Source organism: Rhineura floridana, chromosome 7 (genome assembly GCF_030035675.1).
Source record: "Rhineura floridana isolate rRhiFlo1 chromosome 7, rRhiFlo1.hap2, whole genome shotgun sequence".
NCBI lineage: Eukaryota > Metazoa > Chordata > Lepidosauria > Squamata > Rhineuridae > Rhineura > Rhineura floridana.
In genome coordinates this window covers 34,756,440-34,779,278 of record NC_084486.1, presented here as the reverse complement: position 1 = coordinate 34,779,278, position 22,839 = coordinate 34,756,440, and the positions used below count along the sequence as shown (strand labels likewise).

At 41.5% G+C, this 22,839-nt stretch overlaps 1 protein-coding gene and 1 pseudogene across 1 annotated transcript; one reads left to right on the top strand and one right to left on the bottom strand.

The window, feature by feature from the left end:
* Positions 1-1,783: 1,783 nt before the first annotated feature.
* SUPV3L1 (Suv3 like RNA helicase) lies at positions 1,784-22,122 on the bottom strand. The gene is made up of 15 exons (XM_061635198.1): positions 21,400-22,122; positions 20,534-20,611; positions 20,052-20,159; positions 18,035-18,149; positions 16,798-16,966; positions 15,825-15,936; positions 15,510-15,587; positions 13,774-13,865; positions 12,519-12,699; positions 11,108-11,201; positions 8,933-9,152; positions 7,923-8,003; positions 5,532-5,708; positions 3,740-3,888; positions 1,784-2,298 (listed from the first exon to the last, which is right to left on the bottom strand). The coding sequence occupies exons 1-15, from the start codon at positions 21,668-21,670 to the stop codon at positions 1,818-1,820; spliced, it is 2,406 nt and encodes an 801-aa protein (XP_061491182.1). The 5' UTR covers positions 21,671-22,122; the 3' UTR covers positions 1,784-1,817.
* On the top strand, positions 6,961-7,092 carry LOC133389836 (5S ribosomal RNA; annotated as a pseudogene).
* Positions 22,123-22,839: the final 717 nt, after the last annotated feature.

Below are 22,839 nucleotides of genomic sequence, written 5' to 3'. Positions count from 1 at the left end.
TGTATTCGCCTCTGCTCACCCATTTCTAACCTTACAGTGTTGCTACACCTTTTGAGGCTAGAAGAGGGTGGCAGAGAAAGGAGATCACCCGTGTCTGAAGCTAATTGTGATACCTTATTTTGTACCCTTTAGCTGTGTAGTCTTCAGACCACTAAGATTACATTGCCCTTCATTACTATCATTTGTCCTGAACAGCTGTACTCCAGCCCAATGAGCAACTCAACCTTATTCCCAAATGTTTGTTGAGCCTTGTGCCATCTGTCACACTACATATAGCCATCTGCCAACTATAAACAAATAGGTCTCGCCATAGCCCCATGGCATTGCTCTTAAAAGTTAACACTCAGGATGTGCAGTGCAGCACCAGCATAAGAGGCACACTGGCACATAGGGCAGGGTTTTGGATGTACACGGAAGCACATGCAACATCCAGGCATTGCCCAAAGGCTGCATCATCAGCATACAAGTTGTAAGAGCAAAATAATGTCACACTGCTCAAGTGGCTCCTTCCACCACAAGCTGCTGTTTTTGGATTGGTTTGGCTGACTGGATACTTCCTAACATTGCCCCCAACCTCCCTCCCTCTCTCTCACACACACACACAAAAGAAACTTTATCTGGCAAGACTAACTTCATAAACTCAGAGGTAACCGATCTTTTAAAAAATAAAACATCTGACAAATGACGTTTTACTTTAACCACGGTAGTTTGCCTCTGCACGGATTTGCATTATGCCTCTGTAGAAAAGGGCTCTGCCGCTATAAGCAAAGTTCATTCTTGAAATCTGTGCTATAGCAATAAATGGTAAGCCTACAACAGCAGCGTCAGAGAGCCACCACCGCCCTTCCTTGGAGCAAAGTCCCCCCCCCTTTCCAAGTCTGGTTCCCCATGAATATCACAATATGGGCAGGGTCAACCTTGTGAGTCTTCCCCACTCCACTGACAGGAAGTGGGAGTGTTCAGAGAACCAAAGGGTTAATTCTTTTGGCACTTTCCTTTAAACAGTTTTCGTCCTTTATGATGAAATATTGTATACATTTTCCAAGTACCTTCAAAGGTACTGAAAATTTAAAGAAGACACCATTAGATAGAATCATGACCTTTTCTCCAAAGCACCTTTCCAGAGAATACGATGAACTTTCTTCTTGGGAAGGACAATTAAAAGGTGACAACTTCCTATCCAAGATAGGTACAAGTCAAAAGACTATTCTCCTCATCTGATTTCCGGTGAAGTTGTCTATTACCATTTATAATACATTTATCTGCTGAACTATGTACCTTCCAGAATGTGATGAACGACAAACTACAGAACAGAATAAACTATGCTGCATTGTTAGAAGAACGTGTCTAAAACGAGAATGTGCCTGAACTTTGTGACATGACTCATTGTGTGTTGAGTTGTCTGAGGTTCAATCTTTAAGTACAGATGTACAGTTCCTTTACCGTATCAACAGAAATGTACTTACTGCAGCCTTTACTGCTTGAGGCTCAAGACTTCAGCTCCAAGCACAACAACGTTCATGTAAAAGCATTTACCCACTAGACTCCAAGTACCCCATTTTTGTTGGTTTTGCTTCCAGTGTAAAGCACTATTTAAGGTACTGTACAAATATATAACTCATCATTGGCAGTTTTACAGTTTATAACGAGAATTTTAAAAAATCTACACCTACATCAGGGGTGGGAAGCCTGTGCCTCTCCTGATATTGTGAGACTGGAGCAACACCTACAGGGCAACAGGTCCCCCACCCCTTACCTACATCACTGAAAGACAAACGCTTGTTAAATAGAACTTTATTTTGCAAAAACATAGCATTTTACTTCCTCTTCTTCCCTTTGTTTGGGTCTGTCTTTTCAGCAGAATCATTGGCATTCCCGCTGCGATGAGCTAGCCACTCATGCTCCAACTGCTTCAGCATATCCTGGGTAAGGAGTCCCTGCTGTATCAGCCTAGCAGCCAGAGCACCCTGGACTCGGCCCTGGGGGCCCAGCTGTGCTCCAGCAGGCCTATAACTCAGCGCTTTAGATCCTCTTGCTCTTCGGAGCCCTTGGCTCCTCACATCACTTCGGAAAGGCTCTCTGTTAGCCTGTGGGAGGTCTTCTACGTTCAACATCCCATCGCTAATGCTGGCTCTCTGAAGAGGAAAATCTTCTGGAACAGCTACAGACCCCGACGTGGCCTGTGAAGCTCTGATCAGTCTTGTAATGTTAAGCACCCCAACTTGTATAATGTCATCCAGCTCCTTCTGTATGTCCCTCACTAGGGTAGCATCTGGAAACATGTCCATAAACCGGTAGCTACAAGAAAACAAGCATGTATGTCAAGTTCAGATCAAGGACTCATGAAAGGTTTACAGCCCTCCCCTCAATTCAACAAACTCCTTTGGACCTCTTTCAACAAAAGGTTGAATCTAGCAAAGTCATTGTGCGAGCAGAACAACTTCCGCTCGTGCAATGGAACTTCCACTCCTCCTTCTCCCTCCATCTCCATCCCCCCAGCTTCCCCAGCCCAGTGCAGCAGATTTGGGATTTGTGTATGTGTGCAGGAACAGGGTGAAGGAAAAGAAGCAGAAATTGCTTCGCTTGCACAGGGACTCAGTTGGATTCAACTCAAACTCCTTTGGATCCCAACAGTCTTGAACATTGCTTGATCAGTATATATTATCTGTTATACATGTGGAGTCTCTGAAGTAAGGGTGAGATACAAATCAAAGTATATAGCAATTTACAGCAAACCACTGCTAGTTTTTATACCTCAAAAAATACCTTGTTGGGATTTCTAATACTTTATGTTTGGCTATTAAGCCAAAAAGCTTAAATCAAGAATTAAATGTCACACAAAGCTTATGTGTAGCCTAGTAGAAAAGATATTATATTTTAAACCAGGGAAGGGTAACTTGTGGCCCTCCAGATGTTGCTGAACTACAACTCTGATCAGCCTTACCCAGCTTGGCCCAATGACCAAGAATGATGGTCAACCATCTATAAAATAATTGTGTTTTATTCCACAATTCTCCAAGAAGTTCAGGGCAGCAATACACAGGGGGTTAACCCATTTTATACTTAACAATAGTCATGCGTGGCAGGTTAGGCTGAGCATGGATTTGTCCCTGGTCCATGTCCAACCTTCACTATGCTCCCCACCCCCTCCCCAGGACCCTTATGTATTGTCTGCCTCCAAAAGGTTTGTCTCTCTTCTGTGATAACTGAATGGTTTGTTTATTTATTTAATAAATTCCTATCCCACCCTTACTCTCAGTAGGAGCCCAAGGCGGCAATAGTTAACAATTCTTAACAGGTCTAAAGAACCGATTGATCAGCATTTGTCTGAGCTGAGCCTCTGAAGACTCTGTATATGATTCCTGTACCTTCAACTTAAAGCCAATTCAACATGCAGTTCTAATATGGCATAATTCTCTCCCATAGATGTACCTTCTCAAAATCTAAGTGGGAGATCACTTGTTTGAAAGGGCCTTCATTTTAAAATCTTCCTGAACATGGAAAGCAAACCCATCATGGAAGAGGCTAAGTTAGAAGATGTCACCCTGTTGTGTGTTTTCCATGTGCCAAGAATTTTGACAAGGAGGCACTTTAGAATCCCTCAGCGTTCTGAGTTGGTTTAGTCTCATAGGAGGATTGTACCATGCTATGTTTAATCAACTTTTACTCAAAGCGGAAGATATCTTCTGCCCATCTTAACAAAGAAGAGGAAGAAGGAACCAAGGATCCACTCCAATACCTCAGCCAAAGATAGAGATCGAGGACATCATGAACAGCTTCAAGATGCACAAGGTCCTTTATGTTCCTGGGTGGGCTTAGGGGCCAATTAACATGCCTGCACAGCCAGTCAAAAGTCAGAGGTTCATTTCTACTAAACTGCCGTGCAAACTAGAAAATGGGGGAAAAATGCATTAAGCAATAAATATTTTCTCAAGAACAACATCACAGTTAATCTCTCAGACTGCCAAATTCCTTCCCTATGCAACAGGCTACTTTGTTCCTGCCAAGCTCAGGTACAGCAATCACAGTAGCTTGTGGTATAAACTTTCTACAATGCTTTGGATGTGGACAGAGGAAACGCTGTAATGAGAAAAGCATGTATCCATTTTTAAAAAACATCAGAATCCCATCAGAATGGAAAGACAAGACCAGCATTCGAAAATTGTAATGCTTCCATAATCATAAATAATTTTCCATTTTTACCAGCCTGCAAACTCTTCTGGTAACTTCTTGTGCTATATGGAACAAACACTCCTCAGAATGTCACACATTCTTGAGCTCAGCTACTGAATGGGATGTTTATCCTCCAAAAACCACATCAGTAGGATTTTATATGGGCCCCTCAGACAAGAGTCAGACTGGTTGGTTAATGGAGGTGGCCCTTGGCCAAGTGTCAGTTTCCAACGCTGTGGTCCTTTTAGCTCTGGCTGCAGGGCAAAAGGAAGGAGGGTAAAGTTATATGATCTCCCACTAATTTCCCTCCTCATTAGTGCAAGGACAATTTTAAATCTGACAGCCATCTGCTCATTTTTGATACATCACAAGCTCATTTGATAAACATATCTGAACATGCAAGTGATGATGGATTTCATTCTACGCTCAATTAAACTAGCGAACCTACATGAGCAAAATTAGGTTTGCAAAGGAAGGTTCGGTGGTCACCTGAATTTGAATTAGACCCGGGTACTTTGCTTAATTCAGAAGCAATGATGGGCAATAAGTACCTTTGGATGCTGGAGAAATTGTGTTGTGCTTTGAAAAAAACTACTGAATGATTAAAGATCAAAGTTGCTAAGTCAGAGGGTTTTTGGGGGGAAGAAAACAGTCCAAGCAGTGATTTGATAGAGATTGCTGGAATGCCAAGTATGAATTGAGGAGGGCATTGGTTAAGATGAAACAAGCCAGAGCATTCTGGCATTTGGATATACAATTCCGAGGAACAGATATATAATTGCCACTTATAGTGAGCCAGTTTCTATATTCCTGAGACCAACAATACAGCAACACTTGCTGCAAAGGATGTTTCTTGCTTAGAGCACTGGAAGAAATCCCAGAGCGCACTGAAGGCTTTTTTATACTGCAAGCTTGAGAAGCAGCTGGCGGGTAGAGGTGCCACCGTGGATCTTGCCTTCTGGGCGTGGTGCAACTGCTGCATACCAGGATGATGTAGGGGTAGGACTGGAGTGAGGGTGGGGCAGTTTGGGTGCACCAGAAGAGCCAATCTGGTGCTCACACTGGTGGGCCCAAACCACCCCAACCTTCTGCATGCAAAGCATGTGTTCTACCCCAACCCCTCACTGTCCCAGTATGAGGCAGTGATGCCGCTGCCAGGTGGCCAGCAAAATATTTGTATGGCGTTCCCCTACCAAAAAAAGTTATAATGATTTTTCTGATCTAATTTTTATCATGCTACGACTAGTGCCCAGAGGATGGAAAGACTGACACCAACTAAATCTAACACAACCTACTCCCACAAAATACATGCAGATGCACACACACTACATATTACTAAAGAGGTGCAAGTCACTTACCTTTAAGAGTGAGGTGCACACGTAAGGCTGCTTTTTGTTGATGGGTGCTGTGCAGAACACGTACCTTGCTCTCAAGTTCAGTGGAATGTGCTGAATCATGTCAGCGAGAAATTTGAAGTCATCAACGTTGCAGACAAAATAGAGGCCATCAACTTGAGAGAGACTCACAAAAATATCCTGTTTAGAAAAAATAAAAATAAGAAATGCTCTTAGCTAAACAAAGCCCTGACAATCCAAATGGAAACCTATCAATGTTTCTCATAGCTTTGCCGATTCTTTCAAAACAGGACTGTATTAGAGTGAGTGCCATGTTCAGATCTGTGCAATATGCTCAACGCAAGAAGTCAAATTTCAATGAGATTTTTGTTGCTGCTGTTTGGTTATATTGGTTTTATCGTCTGCTGTTTTATGCTGTATTTAAATTGTACGGTTTGATCTTTGTATGTCACTGTTTTTACTTGTTTTGTTAGCTGCCCAGGGAGCTTTCATTATCGAGTAGCATATAAATGTAGTAAATAAATAAATGCCAAAGAAAGACAAACTCTTCAACTTGTATATATACATCATGCAAATCAAGCAAGTTTGAACAGGTTTGCTTACTTTGTAGAATTTACTCTGTTTTTACTAGTTACAAGGAGGAGCAAAGAGCTACAAACATCACCAAGGCCTTTCACAAGCTGATGGAATCCCGGCTCAGCTCCTTTCAGAATCTTGAAACATCGTCTGGTATCGTCCAGACACTTTCAAGTCTACTCTTGCATGCCTAAAAGACCAGAAGCTCACTTCTTAACAAAAGATGAAGTTCTCAGGGTGCTGAATTCTACACCCAGTGCCAAATTATGTGTTTGTACAATGGAATTTGAGAGTCACAGAAACCACACAGCCTGGGACAAACATGGACACATAATGACGTAAAATGATTTCTTGGACCAACTGTTTTGGGCAGAGAAAGGCAATCTTAGTAGACCTCCCCTTGTAACAACCAAAAGGGATAAAGCGCCACAATCCCAGATGATCTGATTTGCCAGTATTCAAGTGGGCAGCTGCAAAGTCGCAAAGTCATGCCTCTGCTCTGGACACTGTAAGTTTGTTGGCAATTACGTCTTTTGCCCTGTTTTTCTCCAGGTCTCTAGGTGTGCTGATTTCTCCACCCCTCTTCTCAGATGTTTTTGCATCTGGTTCTAACTTTAGACCAATGGAAGTAAATGATTATAGCATAAAAGGATTAAAATGCGGGCAGAAGAAGGAATAAGAATGTTCAGTTGAATGAACACACACACACACACACAGGAAATTCCAAAAGCAACTTGTGACGTAGCCTGGCACAAGGAAGGAGCATGCTCTTCAGATTAAAAAAATAAAAAAACTATGTGCAAGCAAAACAAAAGAAAAAGCCTGCTGGAATTAGGGAAAGGCTATAGCTGAATGGTACTACGGCCATACTACCCTGAACACGCCTGATCTTCACACCTGATCTCATCTGATCTCAGAAGCAAAGCAGGGTCAGGCCTGGTTAGTACTTGCATGGGAGACCGCCTGGAACTACTGGGTCCTGTAGGCTTAGAGGAAGTCAATGCTAAACCACCTCTGAATACCTCTTACCATGAAAACCCTATGAATATATATATATATAAAAGATTCATAGGGTCACCATAAGTAGTAATCGACTTGAAAGGCATATAACAAGAATAGCTTAATGGCACAGCACATGCTCTGCGTGCAGAAGGCACTATATTCAATCCCTGGTAACTCTAGGAAGGGCTCGGAATGATTCCCGTTTGAAACCCTGGAGAGCCACTCTCAGTCAGTGTTTGCTGAACCAATGGTCTGACTCGGTATAAGGTGGCTTTCTGTATTTGCTCCCCAAGTATCTGCAGTTACTGCACTGCTACAAAGTGAGAGGTCTAGTTCAGGGAGGTGAAAAACAACTCGCTGCCCTGCAGATATTGTTGAACTACAACTTCCATTGGCCCCAACCAGCATGGCAAATGGTCAGGAATGATGGGAATTGTCATCCAGCAACATCTGAAGGGCCATAGGTTTGCCATCCTGGTCTAACTGATCATAGGTAAGATCTGCAGAGCTTCTTTTTTATTTAAAAAGCATAGTCTATGATCCTAAAGAGTAATGTGCAAAAGGAAATCACGTGCACAGACAGCACATATTCTTCACCAGCTCCCACAGCTAATGAGGCATGTCCACGTTAAGACTTAAACAGTGAAGCATATCAGCTGCAACAGCAAACACGGCAAAGGTGGCCCTGGCCATGCAGGTTACATGTGCATAAATAGCTCCTAGTAATCATAGATAGTGTGCCCAAACTAAAATAATACAGTACTTAATCTGTTATACACAGAAATGTTACGGTGAATAAGTTGTCCTTATTCTTACAAGTAGATTTGATAGAGTGGCATCAGGAAGATGATATGCAAACATTTCAATCTGCTCAGCAGTGGGATGCAAGCCAGCAGTCTAAAGAAAAAAAAGGGGGGGGGGAGAGAAGGGTCTCATTATTACAGGAATTAAACCTTTCTAAGTTTATTACATCTGACCACGAGAGGACACAGGGTAGTACCTAACACACACATCCTATCTGCATAAAGATTTCTGCTTGCGCAATGCGACTTCCCTCCTCTCCTCCCCCTGCCCTCCCCAAATCTGCTCTGGAGGGTTGGGTTAACCCTTAGAATAGATCTGGAGGCACGTGGAGGAGGAAAGGGGGGAAATCCTATTACACAAGCAGAAATCCTTGCACTGATGGGACATGTTCCTTAGTGCTAGTTTGGATGCAACCCATAATCTCAATACACTGCAAAACAACAAAGTGACCATTCAGCTTATGCCCTACGCAACATGTACAGCACTAACATGAATGTAATGATTCCAGAGAACCAACTCAAAGGTTATAATCTTCATTCAGTTAAGCAGTAATAACTTCCATGAGCAGTGATTTCTTCATTTCTAAAGTAATCTGCTTGTTTAAGTTGCCACCGCTCACAGAAGTACTGATATTCCAGGTCACACAAATCACTGAGCAGTTATTTGCACAAATAAGCCAGCACATAAGCTGCCTATTCAACCTGCATATTTCCAAAGTCATTTTAGGGGGGGACCATGGCTCCGTGGTAGAACACATGCTTTGCATGCAGAAGGTTGCTGATTCACTCCCCATCGTCTCCGGTTAAAAGGATTAGGTAGCAGGTGATGGAAAAGGCCCATGGCTGAGGTCTTGGAGAACTACTGCAAGTCAGAGTAGACAATACTGGGCTAGATAGATAAATAGTCTGACCTGGTAGACAGTTCCTATGACCAATCAACTCATTTTAAAATGATCCAATGCTGCTCTACTGTCAAAGAGCTGAAAAATGCACCACCAAGATAAAAACGTTGTAAGATCCTACCACTATGGGTTCCACAGATTTATTCAATATTTCCTTTAACAAAGGAAGGTCATCTCGATGCATGGTGGTGACTTCCCCTTCTTTGAACACAGTGCTAAATCTTCCCGCTCTGCCTGCAATTTGTAGAGCCTGAGAAGTTGTAATTGTATCCATTTCCTTCTCACCCTTCTCATTGACAGTTGGCTTAATTAGAGAGTTGAAAATGATTCTTTTTATGCTCCTAGGACAAAAACACAGGTAATAGATTAACACTGAAGTCAGATGCTCTCATGTTTGCTATATAAGACAATTCTCAAAATATGATCCTTGTCAAGACAATGCAGGATTTGACTAGGGACCCAAATATAAGTCAAGAAACGGTGTGTCGACCAATGACTCTGAACATAGATCATCTCCAGTCTCAGGTTCATTATATACTAGTAGATGACTGCTAGCTATCCAACATTCATTCTGGACTCTATGAAGACTTGGGTATGATCTGAAGGGACATATGATGCTCCACTGTTTAAACCCCCAGCTGTCTATCAATTACTGTTTGTTACTGTTATTATTTATTAAATTTGTTTCTCACACTTCCTCCCAAAGGAGCCCAAGAAAGCAAAAACAAGCAAAACAATAAAAACATCTTAAAAGCAGAGCTTGGAAAAGTTACTTTTTTGAACTACAACTCCCATCAGCCCAATCCAGTGGCCATGCTGGCTGGGGCTGATGGGAGTTGTAGTTCAAAAAAGTAACTTTTCCAAGCTCTGCTTGAAAGCATGCACTGTCGAGAACAAACACTCCCACCCTCATGCATCTAATTTCGCCAGGAATGCAACTCAAACAGATGCACCAAGCTCATTCACTCTCCATGGCATCCAAATGTCCGCGCTGTTGGAAGGGTATGAGATATATGTTGAACTTCAATACACACAGAAAGGCTCTTGTGAACAGCTGTCCCATCAAATAATAACTACAGAAAATCTGCTTAGCTATCTAGACTGTCAACTAACTCAGGGGTTGCCAAATATTTTGGACCAGAAGGCACATGTGAAATTTTGAGAGAGTTCTAGGGGCACCAGTCACAAAATGGCTGCCATGGGGGCGTGGCATAACACAAAATTAGAGAGCAGCCATGGTGAAGCTTTCCCCATAATTGTATTTCCATACTAGACAAGGCTTCACCTGATGAATTTCTGCCTGCTATTCAAGGCACAAGAACTCTGCTTTTCCCTAATGCCAATCCTAAACCAAAACGTAGGTTGCCATCCTGTACTCACTTATCTGGAAGTAAGCCCCGTTAAACACAAACATTTACTTCTGAGTACCATTGTACTATAAGTTAACTACAATGAATTCTTAATGAGTCCCTGGTCTTTAGCTCCTGCAAAGCAGGAGATGTGCCTGAGCCTCTTTGCAAAATTTTCACATTTGCCTCTTAGGGGAGGGGGATTTTTTAACATTCACCCACTCTTATTGTGTAGTAGTATTTGCAGGAAATAATTTCTAGGCACTACCTGATCTCAGGTGAATGCAGCACAGGAAAGATGCATCCTAACTGCTGGGGCAAAAGGAAAGGCAAACTATGGAGATTCCAAGGAGTAGAGAAAAAGTCAGAATCAGGCAAAGTGCACGAAAAGGAAGAGCAAAACAGCAGTTCTTTAGGACCCCAGGGATTCCTACTGCCTGGTATCCAACAACTCACTTATCAGTCATAGCTCTGACTTCCCTCACTGGCTAATAACATTGACAGGCAGGAATAGCCAGGCTGGCTCATTTCACAAAAATCACTTGGAAAGGTACCTGCACATTTTGTTTCATAACTTTCTTTCTATGAGGGCTAGAGACTTACATTCTCTTTTTAAATATAAACTCAGATTCTGGCCTACCTGCTGGGAGTGCCACTGAAAGCCTTCACAGATGCCATGGTGCCCGCGGGTGACAAGTTGGTGACCCATGACCTAACGTATTTGCACTAGTAGCACTATATTGATTAATGGCAGAAATGTGGTTAGAAATCCTATTCCCGTCAAGTTAAATCAACCATCAGGTTAAATTAAAGAAATCTAAGACTTGGCCATACACAAAAGGCCATAGGGGATACATAACACTGAGAAACAGTTGCAGAAAAAGTCAAAAACTACCATCACATTGATCTCATTCCAGTACAATCTTTAATTCACCCAGGATACTTACAAATTGAGTCCCATTCCAATTGCATCTGTGGCAACCATGATTTTACACGGATCATCAGGATCGTTGAATTTCTTTGCTTGTGTAAGTTTTGTTCCTGAAACAATCACAAGTACATACTATGTTCCCAGTAAGGATATATTGATGTTTATGGTTATAACTCTGACATGAAATATAGTACCTACAAAATTTAAAATTTCCCTTCCGCAATGGTGTTTTGCAGGGGACAGTGAAAAATATAATATCCCAGACTACTTAGGACCAGTTCAGATATGCCAGCAGCCCACTGAGATTACCTTGGAGGCATGAAAGCGCTATTTGTGTGAGCTGAAATCTCCATGTGGAGCAGTGTACACACATGCTAACGATGACAGTGGAACCTTCAAATCGCCACCACTGTATGTGTTTATTTTATCAACACTTCACACTACGGTGGCCTTGCACATAACATCCCACACAGAACTGCCAGTTCACGCAAACAAGGCCTCTGCAGAAGCCTGGCAAACCTGCCTACTTCCAAGAGGATTGCACGGGGCCCACTGACATGCCTGAACCGGCTCCTAGAAAGAAACCATCACTGCCTTCCCTTCTTCCTGTGTGACATTGTCCAAGGAGCCAATTTTCCCCTCATGCTGTCTACGTCCCATGTGAAGTGTAGGACATCGCCCTGGAATCTGTCCGGATGAAGGGCAGTTTGGAAATGCTCAAACAAGACATAAATGTCCATGGGAGAAGGGGGAACAAGAGATGCTTCAGGAAATGCAAACTATACATGGCAAGCACAGAACTGACAAGAAAAAGTAGATTGAGCTGCATACTGGTAGGCTGTCTCAAAGCTGTATGGGCAGATATATAGTTGAAGGTAATCAAGGCTCTCCCTGTTAAGAATACGTACACAAAGCAAACACCAAATTTGAAAGTTAGAATTTGACAAGGTGCCAAAAAGAAAAGCACACTTAAAAGCTAACACAGCATCAGTTTGCTAAATCTGCAGGGATGTATTCAGTTGTCCTACTCCGAGGAGACCCATTGGAATTAATGGACCTGTTAGTCATTCTATTGAGTTCAACGGGTCTCCTCTGGATAGGACTAGCATGTGAACAGCTCCTAAGATATCATAACCAAATTTTGCATGATGGTTCCTGAGATCAAGGAGCAGGTTTTTGTTTATGCTTGGATACAATTGGACGTCAAGATGAATCAAGATGATGGACTGAACCTTTTAAAACTGCATCCATGTTTTGGTTTCTCACCATTCCCGAGCAATGGCGGGTACAAGGCTGCTAGTACTTCAATATCCAAATACCAAACAGAACTTCCATAATTATTCACATACCAGTTAAAGCAGAGCTGCTTCCCTTTCCCTGCCTCCCCACAACTTCCCCAAACATACATTACATTCAAGAGTATTTACCAGGTGGCAGGCTTCCATATATAACGGCACATTCCAGACCCCGTGCTTCAATTTGCCGGCTCACTGAATAAATATCGTTCTTACTGAAGCAGACAATGCAGTCTCCAGGGCGAAGCTTGTCTAGAGACTCCAGTGCCTCATCCAACACCTTGAGAGGAGTAAGCCTCTTGTAGTTTCTCACCTGGAGACAGAAAGCACTATATTCAGTTGTAGCCATCACACCACTGTAGTCAACAAGACACATGGGTAGCAATCGAGTAAACTCCTTTGGCAAAGACAAGAAGGGCTTGCACATGTGATACTTCCTCCCCAATCACCTCCTTCTGCCCACAAACATGTGCCTTCTGTCTCTGGGTTTAAAACATAGCTTGCTACACAGAACAGGGGAGGCAGTGAACAGATCTTACTACACTTATGTCCCTTCTGGATCTTGGATCACAAGGCTGTAAAAACAACCATTGGAATGAAGGCTCCTAACTGACACTCTCTCTCCTAGGCAAGTTTTACAGTTAAATTACTGAGTGCACCTCTTCTGGCTTTTAGAACCATGTGCTCTAAAGATGTGCCCTAGGAAGAAATCAAGGTCCTAAGAACTGTTCAGTGCGCTGGCGGGGGAAGCTACCACCACTTGGCGGGGAGACACTTGTAGTGTCACTTGATTTTATTGTATGCTTTGGTCATTAGCAATGTTATTCCTAGAGAAATGTTCCCCTTTGGCTGGAGAACATCAGTGGGAGGACTATTGCCCTCATGATCTGCTTGTGGGCTTTCCAGAGGCTGGCTGCAATGGAAAACCACACGCTAGACGAGACAAGCCTTTGGTCTGATCCAGCAAGGCTCATCTTATGCTCTTAGAGTATAAATTATGAGGCAGCTACTACAAGCACTCTTTGGCATATGATAAATGTTTGTTTATTTTCTTACATTTATATCCCACCTTTCTTCTACCACAGAACCCAAGGCAGCGTACATGATTTCCAGGCAGACACCCACCTCAGCACTGACCAGCTCCAGTCCTGCTTAGCTTTAGCAAGGTGGTGGTCCCTGATCCATAATCTTGTTAATGAGGAAGTCTTGGTTTAAGGGTTTCGCACTTTAACTGATGGATGACACAAGATTTTAATACACTGGCTCTAACAAGTATTTTAAGGAAAGGGAGCTTGGAAGATGTGTGCACGCACATGTATATGTATATGCATATATGTACACACACAGAGAGAGAGAGAGAGAGAGAGAGAACGAGAACAATGCCTACCTCAACCTCCTCCCCTGTAGTATACATGAGCTCTGTCACAAAGTCAATAGCAGCAGCTTCACCGCAAACATGGATTTCTTCTGCACAGAGTCCTGAATGTTTTAAAAGTGCACGTAATAAAAAAGCAGTTCACATGGATCATAAATCTGAAAACAGACATTATTTGCATTGCTACCGTAAGGGTACTGTAATCAAATCCTTTGCTTGCTGACTGTCACAGCTAGCAAAGCCCAACAAGACTTGTCCACCCAGACTTTCACCGCTTTGTTCAAATGTTATGCAGCCTCCATGAAGCCATCTGTTCAAAATTATAATTTTGAGGAGAATAACTGAACCCACTCAACTCTCCATCTAAAGGTAAAACCCTATACACACTTTGGTGGGAAGGAAGACAGTAGCATTTATTTCTGAGTAAGCATGTCTAAACCTGGACTGTGCTTCATTTACCAATAATTGCCCAAAATGAAAGCAACTGCTGGGTTCAAAATCGTTGCAACTGGTTCTATGCACCCTATTTCTCAAACAGCAGACGCTTCAAGCCAAATAGCAAACAGACTTTGAAACTGAGGGGGATTTGCAAGAACAGTTGGCACTGTATGAGAGTCTGCTATTGAGCCTTTCTTTATTGATCCAACGGGTGGTATGCAATGCTAGTCCTACTCAGAGTAAACCCATTGAAGTTAACAGACATTACTAATATAGGTTCATTAATTTCATTGGGTCTTCTCTGAATAAGACTTAGTTGTATACATCCCAAAGAAGATTTAAGTTCTAGTTCTGTTAATGCTGTTATGCCAACAACCATCAGCATTCAAGTGGTATTGCACAACACTTCATACAGAGAAGAAAAAGAAAATGAAATGTGAAATTCATTGACACAGAATCTCCCAAAGCATTTTGACCTGCACTGAGCCAATTAGGTCGGTGCAACCTACGAGCACAGTCCTGAACCATTAAATCAAAGAGATATAATGACTTTATTGAGAAGCGTGAATAGTTTTATTAACATGTGAATTGTTCCTTAACTGATCAAGTTTCATATCCCCACTCAGCCATGAAGCTCAGAGTGACCTTGAGCCAGTCACTCTCTCTCAGCCTAACCTACCTCACAGAGTTGTTAGATAAAATGGTATGGGAGAGAACTACCTTGATCTTCTTGGAAAACAGGTGAGATATTATTTATTAATTATCATAATTATTACTGTGATAATAAAAAAAAAGTATCAGCAATTTTTTTATAACGGAACTCAAGTTGACAGGCAACATAGCAAACTGAGGATGCACCACTTGCAAAACAATAGGATGTATACACCTAACTTTTACTCAGAGTAGACCCATACAAATAAAAGGACCAAAGTTATCCATTAATTTCAATGGATCTACTAAGAATATGACTAACACTGGATACAATCCAATGTGTCTATACCACATATTCTTTTATTTATATATATTGAGAGAGAGAGAGAGAGAGAGAGAGAGAGAGAGAGAGAGAGAGAGAGAGAGAACATGTCATATTAATATTCCAGAACAGCCTTCCTCAACTGACTGCCTTCCAGAAGTTATTTTTAGTCCCAATCAGGACGACAAATGGCAAGGGGAGCAATTCAAAACATCTGGAAGACATCTCCTTGGGAAGGCTGTTCTGGAGAACTGTACTACACATATGAAAGGGAAGTTGCACATCAGCAGCTTTTTGGTAACATGCTTCAGTCACATTAAACTCACAGAAAACATACCCAAGAGTGCTCGTGTCCAGGCCCAACCCCTGGAAAGATCCTTAATCATCTGAATTTCATCAATCACAGCAACTTCATCTTAAAAAGATGAAAAGTTATGAGGTTAAAAGCACCAGTAAAACAAATTTTGGTAAAAGTCAGAAGAAAAAATCATTTCCAGTATTTTACATTATCTTTATCTGGTCTGTTATAACACAGAACAAATTCTAAATTAACATATACCAGTACACTGTAGAGGCAAATTTATAAAATTGTAGTATGCTTCAATACCCTCAAAGAACACTTGAAAAACAAGAAAGAGAGAAATATACATACAGGGTGTAGTAACACTGCACATCTCAATAGTGCAGGCAACATGAGCGGCTGCTCTGCCTTCAGGATCAACACAAACCCGCTCTTCTCCAGTTACCAAGTCACATGGCACGTTCTACAAGGTTAAAAAAAGAAAAGAAAAAGGATGCAGGTGATTTTTTTTTAGGAAGAAAAAAAACAAAGGGAGCTCCCCAAGGAGACAGTGAAACACAAGAGCGGACAGCATACAGCCCAATAAAGCACTTGGTGCTGAAAAGATCTAACAAAACAAAAACACCAGAGCACCCAAATTTTCATTTTAAACAATCTAGGAAAAAATGGATGCAAACTGTAGTAGATTCCAAGGGTAGATTGGAAGGGAATCCCTTCAAAGTGAGAAAAGAACCTTTGGAGATTTGCATCAACTCCTAAAGACCAAATCCTTCTTCAGCCTTGGACCAATGTACCTAAGGGACTGCTTACACCCATATGTACCTGCCCATGATTTAAGATCAGCTGCCTCTAGTCTACTCTGTGTGCCTGGAATGAAAGGCGTTAGACTGACAAGCATGTGGGAGAGAGCCTTTTCAGCAGTGGCCCCCAAGCTCTAGAATACCTTACCCCAACAAGTCCGTTCTGCTCCATCCCTGATGGTGTTCCAGACACTCCTGAAAACCATCTTGTTCAGGAGAGCTTTTGGGAGGGACCAAAGGCAGAGGCTGAAACTGATTTTATTTTCCCCCACTTTACCCTCTTTAGTCCCTTTTAATATTACTCCCCTATATTTCTTAACTGCATGTTATGCATTTTGTGTTTTTTATTGTGCATGATTTTATTGTGTGATTGTACTGTGAGCCGCCCTGTGTGCCCCATTGTAGGGTAGAAGAGAGGGACAGAAATATTTTAAATAATAATAATAACACTATCAAAATATTTCATATAAGGGTGCAGAATGTAACATAGCGACAGAAGTGTGAAAATACATTAACATACTGACAGCATTGTTACTCTTTTGGAAGATCTCATGTGCCAGAAGCTTTAGAGGGCCACAGTATATTCCTGATTTTGCTGCTAAATATCTCTGGATGGCATGGTAGGTTTTTCCACTATTGGTAGGCCCAGCATGAAACACAATTTTTCTTTGGATAGCCCTGGCTTCCTGATACCTGGAACACAGAGAGAGAGAGATGCATAACTGAGCCAGGCAATCTGTTTGATTAAGCCTCACTTCATTTTGTAGCCTATGTTATTCAGACTATTTTTAAAAAGTTATCCTGGTTATTAAATAGTCCTAAAAATTCATCTGAGAAAGAGAAGGAAAAATGCCCAAGGGTGCAAAGACAAGCTTTATTATTTGTAGAGAAGTCCCTCAAGCATGCACTCTGAGTGGCATCATTCTTCCTTGGGAAAATTAATCTTCTTGGCCATCAACAATGAACTAAAAGGGCAAGCTGTTCTCTTTGCCAAGGCAACAACTTCTCCTTTCCTTGCATTATTGTGAGCTGTTGTCTTTTCTGAAATATTGAAGTGAAAATAGCAGCTTTTAGTCAATTCTGATCACTTTTACTTTTTAAGTATTTAGAAATCAATGGAACGTGTGCATAGTAACTGGATTTAGAATCTGACCCACTGAGATTAATTAAGTATCCATTTAATTCCTAGGACATTATTTTACTTCAATACTGCTTGTTACAATTTAAGGGCTAATGTTATATTCCTAAATATATTCCTAATATATTCCTTATATTCCTAAATTAGCTGAAGGCAAAAATGGAGAAATCAAGATTTAAGGAACAATCAATTTGTTTTTATATTTACTTCTTGATTTTCTAGTCTTAATAAACTCAAACATCACACAAATGCAATTTTTGAGAATTTTGGCACATGATGTTTTTTAAATGTTTAAGAAGCTGGAATGAATCCATGTGCTAAGACCAGTTCAGCTCTTCTCATTAAATACATGGCCTTTGCATTCTTAAAAAAAAAAAAAAAGCTAAGATATGCAAACACAAACAGCACATATGCTTTCATCACTAAATGAAACTCCGTACAGAGTACAGCTCAGATTTAGGTTACAATCCTATGAACATTTACTTAGGGAGTATATACAAGACACTGACACTAACTACACTACAGTGAGAATAACAGACATAATAAGAACATGAAATGAACATTGTTTCAGCACGCTACTAACGATCATATGGAAGAGGAAGAAGTGATTTTAAAGAGCTTACCAGTTGGGTGGCAATCTCAAATCACTGATTTTACGCAGATCATCCATACACTCCAGCATTGGAAAAATCTTCTTAGCATGTCTCATGAAAAATGGAAACAGGTCATCAATGTGCCCTAGAAAGGAAGAGAAAGATGTATTAAAAATGACAACTAGCAAACTATCACAGTGGTACGTTCAGAATAATAATTATAATCTCGCTAAAGTTGATTAGCCAGATTCTATGTCAGTGGACAATTCTTTGCACCCTGTTAACTGGGAAGACTCTTCTACATTACTGTTGTATCACAAGAAAACCCAAGTTTTCAGAGTTAAACAAGACACTTGACATTTTTACAAGATATACATATCTTCAAAGAAGGATTTTAAAAATGACTTTTGTGGAATAAAAAGCTTCTAATATACTTTGAAAATTTATACTAACTTTTCTTTATTACATGCCCATTTATCACAGCTCTTCTCTAATACTACACTAAACACACAATTTCAGTCTTGGGGTGGTATTCAATGCTGGTCCAACTCAGAGTATGCTCACTAAAGCTAACAGACATGACTAACAGGCTCATTAATTTCAGTGGGTTTACTCTGAGTAGGCCTTAGTTGAATGCAAACCATAGCCTCAAGAATCAAAACTTCACATGCCTTGCTTCAAATTAAGAAATCCCACCAAAAGAATTCCATGAGATTTTGGTTGTAATCCTGCTCACCCCACCTGGAGTGCAGAGGGGTTCCATGCATGGAGGAAAGAAGCCATGTAAGCAAGGAAGAAAGCAAGAGGGGGAGCAGGAGAAAGGAGCAGTTTGGATCAGTCTCTGTTTCCCTCACTCTCAGCGCTCTCTGCATACCCAACTTCTTTGCCTCTGATCTTCCTTAAGAGGGGAAAGGCCAAGGTGCTACCATGAGCAGTTCTTTACTTCTGCTCCTGTTACGGGGCCTGCAAAACGGAATGCCCTACACAAGGGAAATGCCGAAGGCCCCTGGGCTATTATGCTGTTGATATCTGGCACGTCAGGAGCATCCACACCTTGGGTTGTATTCAACTAAGTCCTACTCAGAGTAGACCATTTGAAATTAATGAACCTAAATTAGTTATGCCTATTAATTTCAGCGAGTCTGCTCTGAGTAGGACTAGCACTGAACTCTTGACCAATAATTGTTCATTTGCTGCACCTTCGGATGAGAGCCAACTCCAAGGAACATACAATGTAGTAGAAGGGTAGCAGAAAGATAAAACAGGTACATTGTATCATTTGCACTCTTTGCTCCCCCTACAATAATTTACTAACATTCTCATGATTATGATGTTAAGGATGCTGATGCACATGGCGAGCACAAGTATACATTGTGCTCATTCCAGGCGCTGCAAAAGTAGAGCAGTAAGCACTGAAACAGAAACCAATTGAATGAATGGACACAAAACACTAAAAATGCTAACAGTCAAACTATGGGGAGAGTCAAAGTTGACCTACTTCAGCAAAAAGGGTTCAAAGGAAGACTTCTGTATGCAGTTGCTGAGTTGGAATATATCTGCAGACCTGACAGCCAAGACTTTGACTCAATAGAGACTGTGAGTGGCCAGCTCTCTACAGAAAATAATTGCCTGTCCTTATCTTTTTAAAGTGTGCTGTTCATTTTGTTTTGTCGATTCACCACCAAATAGGGATGGGTCACACTTACCACAGGATCTTTTACTTGTTTTTCTTGGTGCTCTGTGCAGTAATGTGTCACACCTCTCTTGGCAATTTGCCAGTATCTGATGTAACAGCACTTAACACTTATTTCATGTATTCAACACAGAGTTGTCTACAGCCATTTAATGGTTCATGGTTACCCTGAGAATTGAAGAGACTTCCCAACTCACACTCCTAGCCATGATGATACAGCAGCAAGGATTCTCATCTAACCCTACAAGATCCTTATAAAAAGGGTAGGGCAAATAACATTTACCCAGCTATTTATAAGCAAAGGTCTTTTATAAAAAAATCATTTTGGGGGAAAATTATGTTCAATATACTTACCTGCACCACAGCATATATCATTTAGAATAATGTGCACATCAGGACTCAAGAAACTAGATTCCATTATGTATTTCCTAAAGCTTATAAATGCTTGATGAAACAGTCGAGCTATAAAGGGAAGAAAACAGACACACACATTCAGCATTGCACACAAATTCCACTTCCTAAAACTTGGACCAGAAATTTCATGAAAATACACCAAGAACTTAAGCTTAAGAATTATGTAGTACTTTCTTTTCAGTGGGACTATATCAATGCATATAATCACGGAAACACTCCACACATTCAAATCAGGTTAGACACCTAACAATCTGAATACACTATTTTATTAGGCACTCCTAGTTTTATCTTAAATCTAGCCAGCTTTAGGTTTCATTAGAATAATTTAAGTTTAAAAAAGAGATTAAGTCCTGATATGTGCTTCTCTCAAAGCATGAAAAAACACACAACATTTAATAGCCCTAGAACCACATATTTCATACCATCTAGTCCATTTTCTGCACCCAGTGTTTGTATTTCTTTCCTCTTGTAAAATTTATTTAATATTTTCAGGACTTCACCTAGAAGACAAAATACAGATGCTGTCATGCTAAGTGGAATGAGAAATTAATTATACAAACACAGTTTAAACTTTGTAGTCTGTAAGCTTCATGTATAATCAAGATATATATTCAGAAAGAAGCAGCTGTCACCCAAAACATACTGTTAAATTCATCTTCTACAAATCTGCGATGGAGACTAACAATCTTGGCAACAGTTACCTTCATAGTAACTTCAGAACTGTCAACCTAAATAAGTTGATGCCCCTTCAGATCAGGGATGATCAACTTCTGTTCTCCTGACAGTGGTCTGAGGTTGGTGTCTGTATGCGTCTTCATGGAAGGTCAGGCTCTTGAATAAAGTTGGCATGATCTACAGTAAGGGTTTCATATATGTTGTCATTCACGGGGGCTATGTGTGTGTGGAATAAATGTGCTTCTTTAAAGATCCCCTCAAGAGATTAGCAGTTCTTTCACTTTCCAGAAAACAGGGAAGACAACAATACAATGAAATACACAAGCAATCTTTAACAATTGTTCTTTTCTATACAAGTTAAAAGTCTTTCTTACCATACCTCAATTTATATTTTGAAGGACTACTAAAGGTCCGATAAAATCATTCTGAGGGCTAGATGTGACCCACAGGCTGCCAACTGGCCAACCCTATTTAGATGACAGAAAAATCCAAGGAAAGGGCAAGTAAAGAGTAATCTCACTACAATCTAACATAACGCACAATATTGGCTTTCTATATCGATAGGCCCAACCGTGTCTATCTTCCGCCCAATGCCCGAAGCACTATCGCTTACTCTTATTGAGCGGCTGTGTGAGCTCGGCTCCAACATCCCCCTCCGGACCAGGCGGCGAACAAGACACAGGGAGCGGGACGAACAGGGAAGTGTCTAGGGCTTTGACCCCCGTGCCGCTGCTGTCCCCGTCGGAGGAAGCAGAGAAGAAGACTGCCGCTGTGGCTGCCCGACTTGGTCCACCGCGCCGGCTCCGAAGAGCAACAGAGCCGCCATAGCGCAGCGGACCAGCCGGGAGCCGAGAAAGCAGCCTCGCGTAGAAACTCCCGGACATTGAAACAAGAAGGCGCCTTGAGCTCTCCGTCGCGTAGTTATTTCGTCATCGCTGCGCGACCGAGGCCCCCTAGGAAAGACTGGTAAAGTGCCTGAAGGGTAGAGTGAAAGAGCTGACAAAAACAGCGGTGGGTGACATAGTTAAGCTTAAGAGGACTGCTAGAAAAATAGACTCCGAGCTACAACAGTGTCACCACGATCCTCCCATCACCATTGCTCCCTAAAAAGGAAAGTCTCCCAGGCAGTGCCAACCCCAACCAAGCAACCTCTCTGGCAACCACGTGCGTTTAGGCGAGGGTGTGCGTGATAAGCATTAGCTCAGGCTGACAGGGTCAGAGACATATTGACGTAGACGAGAATCCACCGACTGCGGTAATAAGGTGACGAAAAGACGGGAAATATTCCCTTCAACACGGGTAAGCACCTTACTGGTGGATCGCGTCACGCCTACCTCAGACCTTAGCAGTAGCTCTTAACAGGACCAGTATGAGCCCGCCCTGCAGTCTAGACTTCATCACTGTTCAAGCGAAGGTCACATTGTTAGGCTCCACCCAAACTACAATAGATCAGAAGTTCTTTGAGACGCTCTTCGCCAAGACCCTGCTTTTTGAGCATCCTGTATCGGATAACCATGGCCACAGGCTAAATGGGCTTGCACGTATGCCGTTGGGAAAACCTTGCATCCATACTCAAAAATATAGGCATAAATATACGTCGGACAAACAAATCTGTCAATAAAAACGCCTCACTAATAATGGCTTGCAGCTGTGTACCCTGCCTAGTTGTAAAACCATTTCACTAGGGGGGCAGAAGGATTACAGCTGTTTCCAGAAGCCAACTTGGTACTATGATTGCTCCAAAGAATGCTGCATTTTTTTACTAAACTTTCAAGACATTCTGTTAAGCATGAAGCAAAGGGGATGTTTATGATCATTATGCAGTCTATACTAAAACGAGAAGCACTTAAAAGTGCTTAGAAGTGCTTAAAATGCACTCATACTTTATAAATTTAACACATCAGGGAACTACAGCTGTGCAGGGCCAGGCAGTTTGCACAGGGCAAAGTTTAAGAAAACTCTAGCCTTGGGTCATTTTTGTCTTGAGACTAACAGCAACACCTCAAGTAGATGTGTTTCAGGTGTGCATATTTTTAAGTAAATATACAGAAAA

What these genes read in the sequence shown, in the direction of transcription:
- SUPV3L1 (XM_061635198.1), bottom strand. Translation starts at nt 21,670, where the DNA reads ATGTCCGGGAGTTTCTACGCGAGGCTGCTTTCTCGGCTCCCGGCTGGT. An exon ending in TCCAAAAGAGTAACAATGCT is followed by an intron (nt 15,937 to 16,797) that starts GTCAGTATGTTA and finishes TTAACCTTGTAG; the next exon opens with AACGTGCCATGTGACTTGGT. An exon ending in GATCTCTATCTTTGGCTGAG is followed by an intron (nt 2,299 to 3,739) that starts GTATTGGAGTGG and finishes GTTTTCTTGTAG; the next exon opens with CTACCGGTTTATGGACATGT.